The sequence below is a fragment of the Erythranthe guttata genome, chromosome 14 (genome assembly GCF_056151865.1).
Source record: "Erythranthe guttata isolate IM_541 chromosome 14, IM_541, whole genome shotgun sequence".
Taxonomy (NCBI): Eukaryota; Viridiplantae; Streptophyta; class Magnoliopsida; order Lamiales; family Phrymaceae; genus Erythranthe; species Erythranthe guttata.
In genome coordinates this window covers 6534773-6549808 of record NC_142546.1, presented here as the reverse complement: position 1 = coordinate 6549808, position 15036 = coordinate 6534773, and the positions used below count along the sequence as shown (strand labels likewise).

At 31.4% G+C, this 15036-nt stretch overlaps 1 protein-coding gene across 1 annotated transcript; it reads right to left on the bottom strand.

Moving 5' to 3' along the window:
• Nucleotides 1-298: 298 nt before the first annotated feature.
• LOC105960219 (uncharacterized) lies at nt 299-4313 on the bottom strand. The gene is made up of 8 exons (XM_012984390.2): nt 3997-4313; nt 3618-3726; nt 3328-3532; nt 2582-2655; nt 1753-1902; nt 1312-1597; nt 901-1134; nt 299-773 (listed from the first exon to the last, which is right to left on the bottom strand). The coding sequence occupies exons 3-8, from the start codon at nt 3472-3474 to the stop codon at nt 414-416; spliced, it is 1251 nt and encodes a 416-aa protein (XP_012839844.1). The 5' UTR covers nt 3475-3532; nt 3618-3726; nt 3997-4313; the 3' UTR covers nt 299-413.
• Nucleotides 4314-15036: the final 10723 nt, after the last annotated feature.

Here is a 15036-nt window from a genome sequence, read left to right as displayed (position 1 = left end):
CCGGATGATCTTGCACCATTGTCACATACCCAATATTTTTCCACATGGTGTGGCATCTCGTAGACCTAATTCGACATCCTTGTTTTCATCAATCGTGAATTTCCAGAAGAGCAAATACAATAAAATCGGGATAATTGCCAAAATAAAGAAAACGAGCACACGTTTTTGCAGCGTAGTGCAAAACCCCACCTTGCAAAAAACTACCAATAACGATAATTTAAGCGAAAGAATACACAATAATGCATATTATGTACCCACAGATCAGACATATATTGATATATATCGCCATAATCGAATCGAATCGACAAATCGAAATCAACGAATTTCATTTCATGTACAAAAGCGACACCATGTCCAATACCGCTGTCACACAGATGAATATTTCATTACATGTACAGAATCCTAGTAAAATGTCACCTCGTCTCGGATTCATTAGCCGAAGGCACTTTGGCCGAGTAATTAGCCATCTCGATATCGATAAGCGAAAGATCATAAGGCACAGAGACGCTATTCGATGCATCAACAAGAAACGAAGAATTAACCGCCTCCGATTTCGCAGCATCGTTCAAATTCTCAGGTGTGGTACTACCTGAAGATGATAGACTCTGCGGCAACTGCACATCTTCCAATTTGTTCTCAAACACTTCTTTGCTCCTCCTTGCTGTATCCATTTCCGAACCCGTCGGTACAAAAGTACGCGCCCTGTACTTTCTTGATCCTTCGTCACTCTCACTAGGGTTGTACAGCACATAATCATGGTACGTTGGTGCAAACTGAAGAAAAATAAAATAATATGAACTAATTAAAACTCCGACGAAGAGATTATACAAAGATGTGGTTTAGATTGGAACCTTTTCATTTTTCATTTTATTTTTATTTTTACTTTTTGCGATCTTTTACCTGGTGTACTGTGTCATGGTAAAAGTCGTTGAATTTCAAAGCATGTGCAAGGCTTGCAGTGAAGCCGGGATTTGCGCCGATATTTGCACCGGCATATTCTCTGTAAGGGAAGGCGTAAAGATGGCCAATAGCAGCAATAAGCATCTCGACACACAGTATAAAATCTTGGAATTCTGCAGCTTCTTTCGCGTCCTTTATCAATCCGGACTTTGCAGCAAGAAAGACCAAAACGCCCTGCACGAGAAAGATTCTTATTCAACACTAGCTTTAAATAAACCAGATAGAAGCTACGAAGCTACGCTTCTTTTTTTTCTTCTTTTAATTGACTGCAACTATAACGATAGTCGAGTGAAAGAAACTGATATATGCAAGCAAGGCTTTCGATTCTGAGTTTTTTTACCAGTACCGTACCTGCCAGTAAGTGAGAAATACGACAGACTTGATAATGATGAACTTGGGAACTGGATTGAACGGCTGAAGCAAATCTCTGCAAGCAACATAAAACAAGGCCAGCGCATAAAGTGCCGCCGAGTATGAGAAGGTGTAGATGATGGTGAGGTAGAGATATGACTGCATTGGGTTGAAATTCCCGTCTTCATATTTCCCTTTTGCATAAAGTACAAAAGTTACTACAACTAGAATCGGCTTCAGGATCACAAACTGCAAACACCCCTGTTTGCACCTTCGTATAAAGCGCCTGCATCGCACCAAAAATGCCATAAGTTAACCAACACAAAATCGCGCAACATTGACCTGGTATCAGTACTTCACGGAAAATATTTATCCCAAAACAACTGTCAATTTTATTTTTTTATGTATCCCAATTGATAGTTTTATGTGTAGATGACTTACCCATCGAGCGGGATCGGGGGGAAGCAACATGTCATCAAGCACCAATTTGGCTTCATAACTTTGCCAGATAGACTCACCACGACAGCTCCTGGACCGCCTACCCATGCTAAGCACAGTGATAAGAAATTATAGATGACCCAAGCTTCATATCTGCAAAGACGCGAAATCGGATTAAGAATTGTGAAACTCATAAAGCAAAAACACGATCAATAAAGCATGAACTACAATAGTTTCAGTACTAATCATTGCTATTGAAGGTTCGATCACAGAAATATAGCTGGACCGAAATAGCATATTTGGCTTCATCATGCAAGTTCAAACAGCTAGATAGACGATTCTACACCGTCCAAGATGTGCTCTACTTCCCGTAATTTACTTTCACGGTATTTAAGATGCACTGTATGTAGCAGACCTATGATGCACAATCACGAGAACGCCAAAACGGCAAAACATGAAACAGACATTGGAAAATGGCATATCCCACTAAGATGACACGGGAAAGTGGGGAAAATATGTAACTATTCAAAGTATAAGAGTATATATATATATATATGATGGCCATACATGCACGCACACAACTGGGATCGAAACCAGGACCTCCACTACAAGAAAGGGAGAGGTACCACTCAACCACAGGGGTAACGGTAAATGAGGGGTAAGACTTAAGAGAGAGGAAAGAGATTGTTTCGAAAATTAAGATAAGCTAGATGACGATCAAAACTGTTATGTATTCACCACTTTTCAATTCTTAATAATAGATTAACCAGTCATTTGCTTTAAAAACAAAGAAGAAGAAGATGAAAAAAGTAAATGACATCGTCATACTTACATTTCTCTGATTGAATTGAAGTAAATTGCGCTTTCATTTAGGACCAAGGACAAGAAAGACATCAATGCATATACCTGTTAGAACCGATGCCAAGATGGTCAGAATGCATTCGAAAAAACATTAAGGTAATTTAAAACATCCATCTGCAATGAACATGCCAATTTCCCCCCTTTTTTTGTTGTCATTAGCATACATATACATACATACATACAAACTTATTTTCTCGATCCATTAGCAATATAAATTGGACATGGCATTTAGGACAAAGTTTACGCTTCATTAATTAAGTTTTGGCAGGTCGATATTTAGAGTCTAGAGTTGACGGACATTTGGTAAAACAAAGACAGCTTGAAGGAATGTCGATAAATTTCAGAAGTTAGTCGGATTCTTTACGTAAGCAGGACAAACTTCAAGGATATTTTTATATTCATCCTTACTTGAACTTCCCTTAAAATTGTTGAAAGTTTTCGTTTGAAATGGTTTCCCCCAAAAGCTATAACATTTAAACTATTTCTCACCCAATTTATCAAAATTTAGCTGAAGTTGGTACTCAGAAATCAATTTCTCTAGGGAAACTATCACAAGCTTACACTAGTTGTTAACGAGAATACGAACAAAAAAAGTGCATATTGAATAAGCATAGGATCGTATCAGTTAACGAGAAGATATCAACTATGACAATGAGCAATTGAAAATTTTCAACAGTGTAAATCAGAAAGCCGAATGCAGAATAGTAAGACACTCACAGGAACCATAAAGATGATGCGGACAATGTATCTCTGATACGTGGGCTCCGTATAATTCAACAGGTGTTTGTAGATATGGAGAATCGTCAACGTCATTGCCCCAATTGTACAAGGCAGTGCTATCAGTATATAGTATATTGGCCCCATTATCAACACGGGCTATAGAGATTTCAAACCCTAAAGAATGCTCTTCTCCAAAAGAAATCTACAAATATAACAGAATTGTTGTCAATATCAAGAAATATTAGCAAAAATAACTCAATTTAATAAACGTGCAGAAACGAACAAACCTCAAGACTAGCATCCAATCATTTGCCTTTCCAATGAATTGGCATAACTTGTATCTAATTTCCTCAAAATTCCTCCTGAACTCGGAAAAAACCCTAACCCCCAAAAAAACTGAAAGAAAACACAAATGAAAAAAAGATGATCACAAACTGTTCGATAAAATGACACTAAGAACTTGAACATAAACGGTAAAACCCACAAGCCCCAAAATTCAATCAAAACTTCGAAAACGAACCAAAAAAACAAAAGGGGTTGCCTAAAATCAGCAACATAAGAATTGATAACAAGTTTAAAAAAAATAATTACGAGCAGGAACCAATCTTGAAGAAGAAGAATTAGAAGAAATAAAACAACAAAAACGAGTCAAATTCATTGAATCACCTAATCGACAGAATCGAGGCCGGCAGTTATTGGAGAAACACAAAAATTACAAATGGAAAAGCGATCGACCAATCAGATCTCTGTTGTTGAACAGAGCCGGAAAAAAAAAAACCGCTTGTGCTGTAAAATGGTGGAGGCGCCGGTGGGCGGTGGTGGGGCAGATAAGCAATAATGGCGGCTCAGTTAATTCTTTTTCTCCGCTGTCATTTGTTTAGCAAATGCAAAATATGACGAAGGATAAGCTTTTGAGATTTTAGAAAGAGCGAAAAATAGAAAACCAAAATCCCCGATATTTAGGGTTATTTGAATAATTAATTTTGAGTAGGTAGAATTAGCTATAAAATATTGGTTTAATTACACTTTGGACCCTTGAAATGTAGTATTTTGATACTTTGCACCTTTGAAAAAAATTAGTAGCATTTTTATACCTTCGAAACGCAATGAATCGATGTACTGTACGATGAATTGAATAGTTAAAACTTAATGAACACAATTTCATATATAACCTAATTTCGAGAAGTGCGAAAAAAGAAAAATCACACTAAATGACTGAAAAAAACTATATTTTCTCATAAACAGAAAATAAAATATTTTTTTCTCATTGAATTATTCGTTAGATAAATCTTTTATTGAAATTGGTGAAGATATTTGATATAAAACTTTGGAAGAAAATATAATTTCCAAATAACTTGATAACAAAATAGCGAAAGGATTTTTTTTGTGATAAAAAATATAATTTTTAAGATGTTGGTGGAAGATGTATTTCCTTTTTTTCACTTTAAAGGTTCGAAAGGATTGAGGAATATGAAAAAAAAATGATTTGACATTCAGCATCCTAAAAAAATACCATTAAAAATATAAAATTACTTATTCAGGATGTATTATGTACGATTATTGTGTTTTAAGGATGCAAAATGCTATTAAATTTTTTTGAATGTGCAAAATGCCAAAAAATTATATTTCAAGGGTGGAAAATGGAATTAAGCCAGAAAGAAAATCGTCTGCCTAACGCTAAGTTGGCTTGTAATTCTAATTGTGATAGAGTTGTCCTCTCTAATCTCATTCATCTTAGTTTGTTTTTGTAACTGTGCCAACTGTTATTCATTTTCATTTTATTAAATCTTCTTTTACTTATTCAAAAAAAAAAGGATTAAAATTCATCAAACTATTTTTATTAAGAATATGATTTTAAAAAATATATATTTGATTACAATTAAAATTTCCCCATAGTTTTTGACAGCTTACTAGGACCAACGAGCAACTTATTAATCATGTTGAGATTAACTAAATTGATGTATGTCTTACTGAATTGAACTTAATTTTACTAAATGATTGTATAATTAATCAAACTGATATTAGTTTTATTCCAACTCACATCTATGTAGTACGGGAACGGGAACGAGGGTACGGCGAAACGGGGAAAAGAACACGGGAAAACTCCATGTATTTCAAAAAGTGGGATATGGAAACGTGGGAAATATGTAAATATTAAAAATATAGGCGTACATCTATTATTATATTGTTTAAAGTTATTATAACGTATCGTCAATCCAAATTATCATTCCATAAATTACATTCGGGGCATTTAAATTTATTTCAGTATGAAATTGGCATCTACAAAATATTACAACACCACAATAAGTGAAAATCAGACATAAGATTTGAGATTTTTTTTCAAGCTCATTTAACATGAGTATTGAATTTTTTTACTAGAAATATTTATTATTAATAGAAACGTTCCGGAAACTTTTAAATATTTATGGAAATGGCTCTGAAACGTTTCCGACAGATGTCATGGCGTTTCGGTTTCTGTAACATTTCCGCAACTGTGGAAACGCGTGTGTGCAGAAATTTCCATGCATCATAGAGTCACATTAATTCTACTGAACTTGAATATACTACGTACATCTTACTTTGTCTATAGTTCAATGAAATCTCATAAACCTCAAAACAATAATTGTAGATATATTTTTGTTTGATTTGAAATACAATTTGAGTTTATGGATGGAGTTTTGATTAGAGAGTCATAAGCAAATAAATGAGTATTTTCACTGAATCAGTATACTTTAAAAGCTTACTAGATAGTAAATTCTACTTTTTCTTTATGTTACTGAATTGATCTATTCTATCCATAATTTAATAAAAAAAAAAAAATTCAAAACATAAGTAGATTGAAGGGTTTTATTTATTCAAATTGCCTCTCTAAAAAGGTGCAATTTGCTATAACCCGTCTATATTAGATTCTATAGCTATAGATTCAGGTCACGAGTCCTATTTTTCTTAGTCTATTGTACATTTTGTATGGCAATATAATTGAGTAAACTGCAAATACTATCCCTGTGTTATTTCGAAATAGCGGAAACCCCCCTGTGATAAATAAACTAGCAAAAACCCCCCCTGTGAAATTTAGTCAAAGGCAGAATCCCCCCTAGCTGATTTTTTAGACTTGAAATGACAAAATTGTCCCTCAAAATGTATTTATATATCATATTATATGTATATTTATTCTTTTTAATTTGTTTGTTTAGAAATTAAAAAAAATAGTAAACAATTAAATTGATTATTTTTTAAATAAAATAATTAAAATATTTATAAAATATAAGAATTTATTAATTGCAAGACTCCAGGGGTATTTGTGTCTTTTTATATCAAGTCAACCCTCAAATAGTTCCATAGGGGGGTTTTTGCTATTTAAATAATTTCACAGGGGAGGTTTTTGCTAGTTTATTTATCACAGGGGGATTTTTGCTATTTCGAGATTATACAAGGGTAGTTTTTGCAGTTTACTCCAATATAATTACTCATAACAAATTATAGGGACTTTCTAGACATAAATTACGCAGTAAGAATTTGAAAATTAATTATACCAGATAGATTATGTAGTTAGAATATGCGAGTTCCTGCACACAAAACTCAAAGATGACTCGTTTTGTTGCTATGGACGAATCTATCGAATTTATGTGACTCGTGCTTCGATCTCTCCCTTTCTTGATTATATGGACGAAACAAACGATGTGTGTGAATCTAGCTAGACCAACCCTACCCTATATATAAATCTTTGCAGAAATAGAAATTGATTACACAAATCTTCATACGTTGCTGTAAAACCGAACTCCTCTTCCTGAAATTGATTTTGCTACTCCATTTCAACTTTTTTGCAATCACTTGTGAAAAGAACATATAAGTTTTAGCAAATCACGTCTCAAAACTCCCTCTGCAATCAAGCGACATGATACGTGGGATCTTTTCTCTCATTTTACGTAAATAACTACTCTCATATAAACAGGCCCGTTCCTAGGAATTCGGGGGCCCAAGGAGAACTATGTTGATCTTTGAAACGGGGGCCCCTAGCAAGGGCAATATTGTCTTTATTTTTTTTGTTCGAAGTAATATAATATAGTAGGTTAAAAAACTTGGGGGTTAGGGGGCATTGCCCCCGATTTGTTTTTAGAGGTGTTGAGTCATGAGTGTAAGTTTTAAACTCAATTTATATTTTCTTATGAGGATTTTTGTGGAATTTTATTGATTGAATGATGTTTAATGACTTGGTTATTGTATTTTACGTACAAATTGAAAAATCGGACGTCTAGAGGATGGAACGGTAAAGAACGGGCATGAAGGCAAAACAACCAACCGCAGACCAAAATAAGAACTGAGACGGTCGTCTGGAGATTTCAGTTGATTCTTCGACGGCCGTCCCGAAAGGAAAAATAATCTAATAGAAGGTTAAGGCGGTCGTATGAGAAAATGAACTAAATTCCGGACAGTCGTCCGAAGTTCCCCAACGGCACATTATAGGAATTTTAATTGCACAAAGAAACTCCTATATACAGTAGAACCTCGATAAATTAATAATCTCGGTTCTACCTCGATAAATTAATAATCTTGACTAAATAATAGTTTCTCTCGATCCCGACTCGATGAAAACGTGTTAAATTATTAACTCGATAATTTAATAATTCACTAAATTAATAGAATTTCCGTGCTCCCGACTGTATTAATCTATAGAGGTTTACCAGTATCCAAGTCTTAATTACACCTATATAAGATAATCTTAATTACGAAAATCTGGACTTTTTTTACGCAACCTTAGAACAAGAAGAATGAGATAACGGAAAATAAAAGACAAAGACTTGACGAATTTTTATCATAGTTCTTTTATTTCTCTTTTCTGAATATATTATCAATAAATACTAATGTGTAAGGACTATTTTTCTGAAATCGGGGGCCCCTAAAATTCATAAAAAATCGGGAGCCCGAGGCGACCGCCTTTCTTGTCTTCCCTCAGAACCGGGCCTGCATATAAAATAGGGTAAATTACAACCACCCCTCAGGTCAATTTACAAAAAAACCCCTCTTGTTTGGATAATTACATAACCCCCTTCAATTATGTTTTTTTCTTACACCTCTACTATTATGGTGTCAAATTCAAAATAATCATCTAGACTTCGTGGAATGTGCTCTAGTTTGTACTCATTTTGTGTAAAAATACAGTTTTTGATGCACCACAATCTGATATATACAAGCCAAAAAACATATATTATGATCATCTTGCATCAAAATGTAGAGCTCGAATGGGATAAAACGGGTACAAAAGTGATAATATTCCATATATTCTCGAAAATTCCACTAAATTTGAAATCGCAAGTGTGGACGTGTAAGAAGATTTATAGTTGATGGATGGTCGTAATTACTCAAACATGATGGGGGTTTTCGTAATTTGACCATACCTCAGGGGTGGTTGTAATTTACCCAAAATAAGGGGCTTACTATTCATAGTGCAATTTTTTCCGGTTACAGTGCGAAATAATTCATTTGTCAAAAAACCCTTTAACATTTTTCGAAATCCTCTCAACCTCCGAATTTTAAAACTTACCAAATCGTCAAATTTGTCCGATAGTATCATTTAGAACACAATAATTATCAAGAAGTATGAAACCTAAATCGATTTTGAGATTAAAAAATGTGTTTTTTTGTCAATTTTCGACATTTTTATGAATTTCGTGTTCTGTTGCACGAAATGAAACACTCCATTTCGTGCAATACAACACGAAACGCTTTATTTTTCAGAATTTTGTATTATTTCGTGTAAATTTACACGAAATGCAAGCTTGCATTTCGTGTAAATTTACGTGAAATACAAGCTTGCATTTCGTGTAAATTTACAGGAAATGCAAGCTTGCATTTCGTGTAAATTTACAGGAAATGCAAGCTTGCATTTCGTGTAAATTTCCAGGAAATGCAACGTGAAATCACTATTTCTTTTAATTACTCCATTTTTAACACTCAAATAAATACAAGAGAATAACAACAAACTTAAAATGAAATTCAAATACTAAATAAACTAAAATTCAAATGTAAATACAAATTAAAATAAACCTATATTTCGTAAACTACGTGCCATACTTTAATATAATAACGATATACACAACTCCATAAGACATTGCATAGTATTCATAACAAAAAAATATATATTACAAAATCTACAACCAAACTACAAAAATTATATGGTTTACATGCTAAAATATAAAAAAAATTAATATAAACAGACCAATTTCTTTAAAACAATAAAGAAAAAAGTTACGTATTAAAAGTGTATGATTTATGGTCATTTAATTTGTAATATTCATCAATGTAATTATTATTATTATTATTCTTATTATTATTATAAGATTTAGGATCGTATGTAACTAGTGTTTGTAATCAAAACCTATAATTTTAGCATAATTTAGTTTTATTCTTAAAATATATGTTTTTATAGCAAATCGAATCCTAAATCTTATGAATCAAATTGTGAGATTCTTGTTCTTGTTCCTACATAAAAAAATCGTATTAAATAATGTGAAATCCCTTAAAAAAATGAAGTTATTTAATACGATTTTTTGTTATGCAGGAACAAGAACAAGAATCTCACGATTAAAGTACGGTCCGTAGTTTACGAAATATTTATTTTGATTTGTATTTACATTTGAATTTCAGTCTACTAAGTATTTGAATTTCATTTTAAGTTTGTTGTTATTCTCTTGTATTTATTTGAGTGTTAAAAATGAAATAATTAAAAAAAAATAAAAAAAATAGTTGTTTCACGTTAATTTACACGAAATGCTCAAATAGCCTGTAAATTACCTTTTTTTTCAAATTTTTATTGAAAAAATATACACAAATATATTTATATATATTATTAATATTCCCAAAATAAATACGGAACTCTTTCTTGAATCGACAAAAAAAATTATTGATAAATACATTTACAATAATGAAAGAAAACAAGAAAGAATTAATAAAGAAAAGAAAAATTCAATTCCGTTTATTTCGACTATAAAAAAGCTACTATTATTTTTTTTTTATTTTAGCACGTAAACCATATAATTTTTGTAGTTATGTTGTAGATTTTGCAATATATATTTTTTGTTATGAATACTATGCAATGTCTTATGGATTTGTGTATATCGTTATTATATTAAAGTATGGTACGTAGTTTACGAAATATATGTTTATTTTAATTTGTATTTACATTTGAATTTTAGTTTATTTAGTATTTGAATTTCATTTTAAGTTTGTTGTTATTCTCTTGTATTTATTTGAGTGTTAAAAATGGAGTAATTAAAAAAAATAGTGATTTCACGTTGCATTTCCTGGAAATTTACACGAAATGCAAGCTTGCATTTCCTGTAAATTTACACGAAATGCAAGCTTGCATTTCCTGTAAATTTACACGAAATGCAAGCTTGTATTTCACGTAAATTTACACGAAATGCAAGCTTGCATTTCGTGTAAATTTACACGAAATAATACAAAATTCTGAAAAATAAAGCGTTTCGTGTTGTATTGCACGAAATGGAGTGTTTCATTTCGTGCAACAGAACACGAAATTCATAAAAAAACTAAAATACTATGGTTTCGTACATCGTAAAAAAACACTATTTCGTGCTTCTTTGCACGAAATGCTTCTATCCATTTCGTGCTTGGGAATACGAAATTACAAATGAAATAAAGTCGCACTGCAAGCCGGTAAAAGTTGTTCTATGAATAGCATTTCAGCAAAATAATAGTGTTTGAGGATGTTTATATTTATATACTTGGGTTTGTTTTATGCTACACCCGGTGAAATACACCACGTGATTATTAACTGTTGATCTGTACACAATCACATACACATCGTACCCATGAGTATGTGTGCTCAGTAGGAAGTTAATTCACCACATCAACGGTTAATAATTACCCGGTGTAGGGTCTCAAAGACCCAATTTTGTTTCCGAACACGGGATTTATTGGCTCATGAGGTAATTAAGAAAAGATTAGAGATAATGAAGGGTATTTATATTTATGTAAGAAAAAAAGAAAAGAAAAAGAAAGCTTAGAGCTTAAGACAAAGTATTTGTTCTTAATTATCTGTTTTCTTCTATAATATTATCTTAAGCCATCCCTATCCTTGTTAAACCCAACTTTGAAGTCTTCTTTTTTCTTCAATGATTTTCTTTTGCATAACTTCCTTTTGACGTGACAAAATATAAATAAATAAAATTGTTATTTCAACAAAGTCCACTATGAAAATTTTGCAAAGAGTCAATTTGGTGGATTTGAAGTATGTAATAAAATAATCATGTCTGTTAATATACTGCTTGCAAACCATGCGAGAAAAATAAATTACATATAAGTTTTTTCACATGACCTTATTCCTTATCGACACCAACATCGTATGATACAAGCTGCGAATGAAATATATTGAATTGAAATAGTAGTGTCAAAGTTATCATATTGCCTAATAAATACGTAGTAGTGGCACATGTTACAAAATAATAATAATAATAAATATTTAATTATTTTACCACTCGTGTGAATAATTTTATTTAATGTCATGATATTGTGTATTAACTCTCATGGTAATCACTTATCAGAACAACGGTCTTGTCATCTTTTAATAGTTTAAATTTTTAAAATTAGAAAACTTTCATCACTAAACTCCATTAATTTCAAATTAAATATTTTCTTTTGAGAAATTTCGTATTCAATATTATTTGTCACTCTAACATTATACTGCAATGATGCATTGATTATTCGATTTTTAATTTTGTCCTTGTTACTCATAAATTATTTCAATCAATAATTCTAACATGCAAAACAAATAATAATTAATTAGAGAAAGAATTACATGAGATATCTTAGTCATATTATATATATTTTTTTTCTTAAAATCCCATGCATAGTTATTAATTCGTAATTTGTATGCCAAAACAAAACATAAAAAAAAAAAACACAAAACAAAACAAAGAAAAAATAAAAAGAAACTCAAAAAACTCGAAATGCTCTAGTAGTAGAAAAGTGTAAATTACGAAACCCCCTTGAACTTAAACTAAATTATGAAAAACACTCTACCTATCTGTAATTATGAAACCCTCCTGACGCTTGTTTCCGTCTTGCACCGACCCTCTTACAATGAGATTCTTTACGGAATCTCTTTTATTCCACGTAATATTTTCCCAAAAATGTTAATTCCACCCCTGCAAAAGTGACATTTTTTTATGCTACTTTTTAAATACAAAAATTACCTTGAGACGAGTAACGGTAATACTAAAAAGTTGTGAATGTATTATTTCTAAGAAGAATAAATATTTCGTGTAAATGCCCCAAAGGATATTTTTGCCTCTAAAAAGTAGCATAAAGAAATGTCACGTCCGTAGGGATATTATAATTGACATTTTTTCTGTGAAATATTCCTTGGAATAAAAAAAGATTCCGTGAAAAATCCACTGTAAATGGGTCGGTGTAAGATGAAAACAAAATCGGGGAAATTTTGATAGTTACAAATATTTGAGGGTATTTGTCGTAATTTAGTCTAAGTTCAGGGTATTTTCGTAATTTACCGAAAGAAAAAAAAGTCAAAAACAAAACCTAAGTGCGACTTCAACGACGCCGTATCAGTCGCTGAACGCCAATATAAAACCTTTCTATTTTCTCTCTCTAAAAAAACATCACACTACACACAAATCACAATATACATACATATAGATGCTGTACGTATAGATCGCAGAAAAATGGCAATCAAATTATACATGGGTAGTAATTACACAGAGCAGATGGAGAAAAGGCAGTTGTTTCTGAGAAGCTACCAGTTCTCCAGAAAACAGAGCTTCGCTGACAAAATCAAGAACTCATTTTTCAGGGTGAAGAAGGTGATGACGTGGACCCGGTTCAGACCGGCCCGGAAATTCAGGAAGATGATGGTATTGTTTTTCAATATTAAAAATGGCTTCTTTTTCATCCCAACCACAAGCAGCAGGAGAAAATATATATATAAATATAAATATATATAAATACATGTATTTTCTTTTCTTTGATTTAGTTTTATTTATTTTTCGAAAAATTGTGATGATTCGGAATTGGTAACCTTAAAATTAAAGAAGTATATGATCTCATGAAATATTTACTAGCTGATTTTATTTATTTATTTATTTATTTTTGCTGGGAATTATGGTTATGGCTGATTCAGTGATTTGTATAATAATAATGCGAAACGAAATTGATTATTTATTTATTTTCCATAAGTGGATGTTGTGATTTGAAGAATTAAAATGATATCAATATATGCCATTTTTCAAACATTTGTGAGCTCGGTGAGGTGGCCCGATAAAAGCTCGAATACCAATTTTTCGAGCTCGAACTTTCTGATGATTCAAGTTCTGGCTCATTCTTAGTTGTTCTTGAGCTCGCAAGTCGGCTCACAAGTTTTTTTTTTTTATTATTTAATTAATTAATTTATTTGTATTTTACCGGTCATTTTTTATTTCAATTTTTAATTGTAATTTATAATAATAAATTCTAATAATATTAGTAAAAATACAAAAAAGTAAAAAATAGACAAAATGGAGAAAAAAAAAACTACAAGAAGAGCTAGAGCTGGAGTTCATTCAAAATGAATTCGAACTAGAGCTCGAGCCAAAAAAAAAAAAAAAAACTCGAATAACATAATTGATAGATACACTTGAAATTCGGTTCAATTACAAAATAACAATATTCAATACTCATGTATTTTTAAAAATAGATAAAAAATACAATACATTAAACATTTAAAATACCCGTGTGAAAATTTATTTGATTCTTTTTGTCTCAACTAGCCTTTTTTTCCCCGTGCGATGCACGGGATATTATTTCAAAAGTGAAAAAAAAAAAATCAATTTAATACATAATAAGAAAATATAGTACATTAACATAGTAAAATTTAATAATATAATATTACTCATAATTTATATAACATTAGTTTTTTTAAATCTTACATATTAAGATTTATAATCCAAATATATATGTTTAGATTTAACAAATCGAATTTATGTCTTTATATATTAAGATTTGAGATATATTGATGAGAAATAGAAGATTGATAAATGTTGAAAATTAGTATAGAAAAAAATTAAAAATAAATAATTATAGAAATACCATTTGGGTTTTCTTAGGGTTATCCAGCGTTTCTTTCTTTTATATATAAGATACCATTTGTTGTGACGTGGAACGTTCTTGATTTCTCTTTGGGTTTCGTGCATTCTTTGAACCTAAGCTTCGTGTGTTCATTGAATTGGGATTTTAAACGTGAAACAAAAGACATGAAAAAGACTTAAAGAGTCATTAATTTCACTTTACACGTACAAAGCTTGTGATGGTACGCACGAGAAATCCTATGGGTATATATTTTGGTGGAGTGAATGAATAATGTGATTATAGAAAGATAAATTTTAAAATTCAAAAATATTTGGTTTACAGCATCCCACCCATCACCAAATCTCATATTTATCATCTAATTTAGGTGTTTTTAGTCTCCCAATTTAAATTTCTAAGTCACCATTACACCTAAAATTATAGTGATTTAGTTTAGTCTCTCACCCTGGTCAAACTCTATATCACTATATCCCTAAATCCTATATTTTTACCAAAATTTTTGGTGAAATTTTTTTCATCTCCCACCCATCCACCATTTTACCATTTTTTCCACCAAATCCTATTTTTCCTATCAAATATGGAAGTGAAAATAGGATTTTGTGTAATTAA